The sequence below is a fragment of the Acanthisitta chloris genome, unplaced genomic scaffold (assembly GCF_000695815.1).
Source record: "Acanthisitta chloris isolate BGI_N310 unplaced genomic scaffold, ASM69581v1 scaffold6976, whole genome shotgun sequence".
Lineage (NCBI taxonomy): Eukaryota > Metazoa > Chordata > Aves > Passeriformes > Acanthisittidae > Acanthisitta > Acanthisitta chloris.
In genome coordinates this window covers 8,953-15,830 of record NW_008676380.1, presented here as the reverse complement: position 1 = coordinate 15,830, position 6,878 = coordinate 8,953, and the positions used below count along the sequence as shown (strand labels likewise).

Below are 6,878 nucleotides of genomic sequence, written 5' to 3'. Positions count from 1 at the left end.
GATGAGGAGGGACCATGCTAGGCATGGACAGGTCTGGGATGCTCTACCCATTCCCACACTCCCTACTCCATGGGATGTGCCAATCCCATGTGTCCTGGGCAGGAGCTGCTCCCCCAAGCTGGAGGAGAACCTGTGGACCTGGTGGCCCTGGCCATGGTGTGGCTGCAGGAGGTGTGTGAGCTGCTGGAGATTCCCAGTGGGACAACCAACCGTGGCGAGCTCGGCGCCTTCGTGGCCTATGCCATCACCTTCCCCTGCCACTTCCAGGGGCTGCTGGACACCTACTGCGTCCGGAGGTGAGGACACCACCACCAGCAGAGGAGCTTCACCAGCACCACACACTGGCACCTCCTGGGGGGGATGTCACCTGGGCTGGTGCTGTCAGGGCTGGGATGTCACCTGGGTTGGGATGTCACCTGGGCCGTCCCTGGTGCTGTCAGGGCTGGGATGTCACCTGGAATGTCACCTGGGCTGGGATGTCACTTGGGTTGGTGCTGGTGCTGGCAGGGGTGGGATGTCACCAGGGCTGGGATGTCACCTGAGCTGGTACTGGCAGGGCTGGGATGTCACCGGGGATGTCACCAGGACTGGGATTTCACCTGAGCTGGTACTGGCAGGGCTGGAATGTCACTGGGGATGTCACCAGGGTTGGGATGTCACCTGAGCTGGTACTGGCAGGGGTGGGATGTCACCGGGGAGGCCACCAGGGTTGGGATGTCCCCTGGGCTGGTGCTGATAGGAATATTGGCCACCACAGGACTTGGGACACGATTGGCTCCACCCTGGCTCCACGTCCCACGTGTCCCTCACTCCTTCCTTGCCCGTTCCAGGAGTGGTTTGCCCAATTTCTGTGCTGTGGCACTGGCACTGCACCAACTGGGCTACCAGGCCATCGGGGTCCGACTGGACAGTGGAGACCTGGCCCAGCAGGCCAAGGAGATCCGCGGAGCGTTCCGAGCCTGTGGAGCTCGGTGAGTGTCCCACCATGCCTGGGCTGGGTGGCACCAGGCCCTGGTGTCCTCCCCTGCATCCAGCTCCTCATCGTGCCAGGGTGGGAGTCATGGATCAATCCCAAATCCTGCCAGGGTGGGAGTCGTGGATCAATCCCAAATCCTGCCAGGGTGGGAGTCATTGATCAATCCCAAATCCTGCCAGGGTGGGAGTCATGGATCAATCCCAAATCCTGCCCTTTCCAGCTTCCAGGTGCCCTGGTTTGGGAACATTCCCATCGCTGTCAGCAATGACATCAGCGAGGAGAGCCTGGAGGAGCTCAGCAGGGAGGTACCTGCTGGCAGGGATGGTGTCACTTGGGCTGGGTGTCACCTGGGGTGGGTGTCACTTGGGATGGTGCTGGCAGGTCTGGGATGTCCCCTGGGATGGCTGTCCCCTGGCATGGGTGTCAGCAAGGATGGATGTCACCAGGGCTGGGATGTCACCAGGGCTGGGATGGCACCAGGGCTGGGTGTTACCTGGGGTGATGCTGGCAGAGCTGGGATGGCACCAGGGATGGGATGTCACCAGGGCTGGGTGTTACCCGGGGTGATGCTGGCAGAGCTGGGATGGCACCAGGGATGGGATGTCACATTGGCTGGATGTCACCAGGGATGGGTGTCACCAGGGATGGTGCTGGTAGGGCTGGGATGTCACCTGGGGTGGTGCTCACAGGGCTGGGATGCCACCTGGGATATCCCTCGTGCTGGTAGGTGTGGGATGGCACCTAGGCTGGGATGTCACCTCGGCTGGGATGTCACCGGGAATGGTGCTGGCAATGGTGGGATGTCACCAGGAATGTCATCTGGGCTGTCCCTAGTGCTGGCAGATCTGGAGTGACACCTGGGATGTCTTTGGTGCTGTCAGGTCTGGGATGTCACCTGAGATGTCACCTGGCCTGGTGCTGCCAGGGCTGGGATGTCACCAGGGATGTCACCTGGGCTGTCCCTGGTGTTACTAGAGCTGGGATGTCACCTGGAATGTCCCTGGTGCTGGTGCTGTCAGGGGTAGGATGTCACCAGGGATGTTACTTGGGCTGTCCCTGGTACTATCAGAGCTGGGATGTCACCTGAGATATCACCTGGGCTGATGCTGTCAGGGCTGGGATGTCACCTGGGCTGTCAACTGGTGCTGGTGCTGTCAGGAGTAGGATGTCACCAGGGCTGGTGTATTCAGGGCTGGGATGTCACTTGGGATGTCGCTGGTGCTATCAGAGCTGGGATGTCACCAGGTCTGGGATGTCACCTGGGCTGTCAACTGGTGCTGGTGCTGTCAGGGGTAGAATGTCACCTGGGATGTCACCTGGGCTGGTGCTGGCAGGGCTGGATGTCACCTTTGATGTCACCTGCTCTGTGCTGTTGATGTCCTCTGTCTTCTCTGCTGCCCCAGGGGAGTGAGATCAACATGATCGGCGTTGGGACAAATCTGGTGACGTGTCCCCTGCAGCCATCCCTGGGCTGTGTCTACAAGGTAGAGGTGGCTCCAGGTCTCTGCTTGGCTTGAGGGACTCAGAATTCCTTGGCTTCTCCTGAGATTCACAGAGCCAGGAGATCCAGCCCTGAGGGATGAGGCTGTGAGGCCAACATGGAATGGTTTGGATTGGAATGGGCTAGAAAGGTCATCTCATTCCACCCCAATTCCATGGGCAGGGACACCTCCCACCAGCCCAGGTGGCTCCAAGCCCCATCCAACCTGGCCTGGAACACTCCCAGGGATGGAGCAGCCACAGCTGCTCTGGGAATTCCATCCCAGCCCCTCACCACCCTCACAGCCAAGAATTCCTGCCCAATATCCCATCCAAATTTCTACTTTTCCAGGGTGAAGCCATTCCCTGTGTCCTGTCCCTCCATCCCTTGTCCCAAGTCCCTCTGCAGCTCTCCTGTTGCTCCTTTAGGCCCTGGAAGGAGCTCTAAGGTCTTCCTGGAGCTTGTCTCCTCCAGACTGGACATTCCCAGCTCTCCCAGATTGGATCCATAAGTTTTCCAGCCCTTGGAGCATCTCCATGACCTCCTCTGGCCTCTCTCCAGCAGCTCCTCACCCTCCTGCTGTTGGATCCCAGAGCTGGAGCAGCACTGAGGTCTCACCTGAGCAGGACAGAGAGGACAATCCCTCCCTCACCTCCTGCCCAGCACACATTTCTGGGCTGTGAGCGTTGGGTCATGGACCACTCTTTGCCCACCAGTGTCCCCAAGTTCTCCTCCAGAGGCAGGAGGAGACAGAATGTCCAACTTTGGGGTGGTTCCATCTGGTTTGCATCAATGGTCTCACCACAGAGGACACAGATGTCCATCCCTTACCCTCCCTCTCCTACAGCTGGTGGAGGTCAACGGCTCTCCATGCCTGAAGCTCACAGAAGATGAGGAGAAGATGACAATCCCAGGGACAAAGATGATCTATCGCCTCTATGATGCTGCTGGTGAGTTGGGAGATCCTTCCCACAGCTCTGGGCTCATCCTCTCCTTCTCCATAACCTTCTCCTTGATGTCCCTTACACCTGCAGGTCACCCCTTCATGGACCTCATGGCCCTGGAGGAGGAGCCTTCACCCAGTGCAGGGCAGGAGTTGGTGGTCCATGTCCTGGGGAAGCTTGGTGAGACCTGCAAAGTTGTTCCCAACACTGTGGAGCTTCTCCATCGCACCTACTTCAGAGATGGCCAGGTCAGGGGTGGCCCTATCTTCTGGGGGTGTCCTCATCCATGTAGACACCAAACCAGGGTGGTGGTAGCTTCTGAGATGTTCCCTGTGGCTTTGCAATCCACCCTGGGATTGGGGTTGGGTGATGGCCTCCCATATGGACATGGGCATGGATCTCCATCCCTACAGGTGTGTGAACCATTGCCCAGTCTACCAGAGGTGAGGACCCATGCCCAGGTGTCCCTCAACCTGCTCAGCCCTGCCCATCGCCGGCTCCGTGAGCCACAGCCCTACCCGGTATGGCCATCAGGACCCACCTGGGAATGCCACCTGGACTTGGTGGCCTGAGTGGCTCCACCATGGAGCTGCTCACTGTCCTTCCTTGCTCCTGTCACAGGTGGCCGTGACGGAAAAGCTGCACCAGCTCTTCGTGGAGCTGAGTCAGGGCAGCCAGTGAGGAGGTCCCTGGTTGTCCCCACCCTGGGCACAGCTCCTGCCCTGCACCAGCTCCTCCTCCAAGCTCATCTGAAGACCAAGTGACTCCTTGGGAATTCATGGATCTAACCTAGATGTCTCTGCTGCTAATCTGAGGAACCTGCAGGAACTGGAAGAGGACCATGGGGTTCCAACAGGAAAACTGGGATGGAGGGATGGGAGAGGTGGGAGACAGCTGTACCTGCATCTTCTGAAGGGAAAGTCCTCTCCTGCATTCCTGGCCTTGGTGGTCCTACCAGCTCTGTGCCCTTTGCTGAGCCATCATGGTGGTCCTACCAACTCTGTGCCCTTTGCTGGGCCATCATGGTGGTCCTACCAGCTCTGTGCCCTCTGCTGAGCCATCATGGTGGTCCTACCAACTCTGTGCCCTTTGCTGGGCCATCATGGTGGTCCTACCAGCTCTGTGCCCTCTGCTGAGCCATCATGGTGGTCCTACCAGCTCTGTGCCCTCTGCTGAGCCATCATGGTGGTCCTACCAGCTCTGTGCCCTCTGCTGAGCCATCATGGTGGTCCTACCAGCTCTGTGCCCTCTGCTGAGCCATCATGGTGGTCCTACCAGCTCTGTGCCCTTTGCTGGGCCATCATGGTGGTCCTACCAGCTCTGTGCCCTCTGCTGAGCCATCATGGTGGTCCTACCAACTCTGTGCCCTTTGCTGGGCCATCATGGTGGTCCTACCAGCTCTGTGCCTTCTACTGTGTCATCATGGTGGTCCTACTAGCCTTGTCTCTTCTGGCTTGGTGGCCCTGCCAACCTTATCCCTTCTGCCTTGTCATCATGGTGGTCCTACCACCCTTGTGCCTTTTGGCTTCTCTTGGTGGCCCTGATAGCTCTGTGCCTTCAACTGTGTCACCATGGTGGTCCTACCAGCCCTGTGCCTTCTACTGTGTCACCATGGTGGTCCTATTAGCCTTGTCCCTTCTGCCATGTCATCATGGTGGTCCTACCAGCTCTGTGCCTTCTACTGTGCCATCATGGTGGCCCTACCACCCCTGTGCCTTCTGGCCTGCCTTGGTGGCCCTACCCTGTGCCCTCTCTGGTGGCCTCCCATGCTGATGCTCCTCAGCACCTCTAGAACCACATTTTGAGTGCCCCAGGGAAGGTCCTACCACCACTGGGGTGACCTGGGATGTCCTGTGGGACATCCCTGGCAGACACTCTTTGCCTTGCCTCTTCCATCCCATCCCTTCCTGTTCCGGCTGCATTCCCTGGGGGTGGAGGTTGGTTCCAGGTTGATCCTGGATCCAGGCTGAGGCCAACTCCAGGTGGATGAAGATTCCAAGTTGGCACTTGCACTCTCTAACCCATGTCCAGCCAGGAATGGTGGGCTAAGCTCCACCATGAGCTTCCTACTAAGCCACACACTAAATAAAGGTCTTTTCCCACCTTTTCCTGGCCATTCCATGTGTGTCCTGATCCTTCCAGACACTCACCACCCTCAGCTTGGATGGTGGATGCCACATGCTTCAGGATTTTGGGATAGATCGAGTGGGAATGGCAAAGTGCTGAGCCAGGAGAAGTCGCCCAAGACATGCCACGTGGCATCTGATCCCCCAAAATTCCAGTGGAAAACCCTTTGGAGATCCATCAAGAGGGAGATTCCCAACAAGTGGGATCAACCCTTGGGTTTATTGTCCATATTCCCAGGGTTTGGCCACTGGAGCACATGGATAGGGAAGCAAGAAGCTTAAGGAAGTGTGGCCTGATGGTCTCTTGTTCCTGCTAATCCCACCAGGCTCAAGCTCCTTCCAGGGAAGGAATTCGGGAACGAATTGTGGAAGGAAGGAAGGAATTCTGGAAGGAAGGAAAGGGAATGAAGGAAGGGGAAGGGGAAGGAGAGGGAAGGGGAAGGGAAGGGAAGGGAGTGGTTTGGCCTTTGGAGCAGATGGATAGGGAAGCAAGAAGCTTAAGGAAGTGTGGCCAATCCCACCAGGCTCAAGCTCCATCCAACTATGGCCACTGGATCCCATTTTAGGAGGAAAAGACCCCCAGGAATACCAGGATCAGTTTGCTCTATGTTAGTAGAGCAGAAGCACCAAAGGTCGAATAATCCATTGGACCTGAGCTGAGGCTGTTCTGAGCTTTTGGCAGAGGAAAACTGAAGACCAATATTGAGTGGACAAGGACAGTGACCTATTCCAGTGCTCCTCACCCTCCTGGGGAGGATGTGATTCCCAGTATTCCAAGGGAACCAAAAAGAGACCAGGCCAAGAAGCTCCTGGTTGTCTTCTCTGCACCTTCTCTTCAGGCAGACATTGAACCTTCTCCAAGTTCAACCATCCCAGTGATCTCAACCTCTCCTCATAGATGCTCCAGCTCCTTCACCATCTTCATGGCTCTTGCTTGGAATTTCTTCATCCCTCATGGCCTAGGAAGATCCAAACTGGTCCCAGTACTCCAAGTGGGACCTATCAGTGGGGAACAATCCCTTCCTGAACCTTCCAGGAACACTTGGAATGCCAACAAAAGATCCTAAATCACATGGCCCAAGCCAACAGGACAAATCCAAAGTTCCAGGCTGTGTTGGAATTGCTACATTCCAGGAAAAAGGGTTAAAGCTGCACATCTGGAATTCCAAGATGTGTCCCACCTGTGGAATACTGCATGTCCCAGTTCCAGTCATCCTCCAGTTTCCACCTTTATTTAACTTAAGGAATACCAATTCCCACCCCAACCCTAAACCTTCCTCCAGTCAGGGCAGAAAATCCAAGAGTGCTTAAGTTCATCCCATTTTTACCTTTGGAATTCTGGTATTTGGCAC

General features: G+C 56.8%; 1 protein-coding gene across 1 annotated transcript; it reads left to right on the top strand.

The window, feature by feature from the left end:
• Window positions 1–69: 69 nt before the first annotated feature.
• Window positions 70–4,081, top strand: NAPRT (nicotinate phosphoribosyltransferase). Its single transcript, XM_009076110.1, has 8 exons — window positions 70–296; window positions 831–971; window positions 1,197–1,281; window positions 2,380–2,460; window positions 3,304–3,406; window positions 3,491–3,648; window positions 3,814–3,921; window positions 4,022–4,081. The coding sequence occupies exons 1-8, from the start codon at window positions 70–72 to the stop codon at window positions 4,079–4,081; spliced, it is 963 nt and encodes a 320-aa protein (XP_009074358.1).
• The last annotated feature ends 2,797 nt before the right edge of the window (window positions 4,082–6,878 follow it).

Coding starts and splice junctions, on each gene's coding strand:
- NAPRT (XM_009076110.1), top strand. CDS start 70: ATGGGATGTGCCAATCCCATGTGTCCTGGGCAGGAGCTGCTCCCCCAA. Junction 972..1,196: donor TTCCGAGCCTGTGGAGCTCG/GTGAGTGTCCCA, acceptor TGCCCTTTCCAG/CTTCCAGGTGCCCTGGTTTG. Junction 3,649..3,813: donor CCTACTTCAGAGATGGCCAG/GTCAGGGGTGGC, acceptor CCATCCCTACAG/GTGTGTGAACCATTGCCCAG.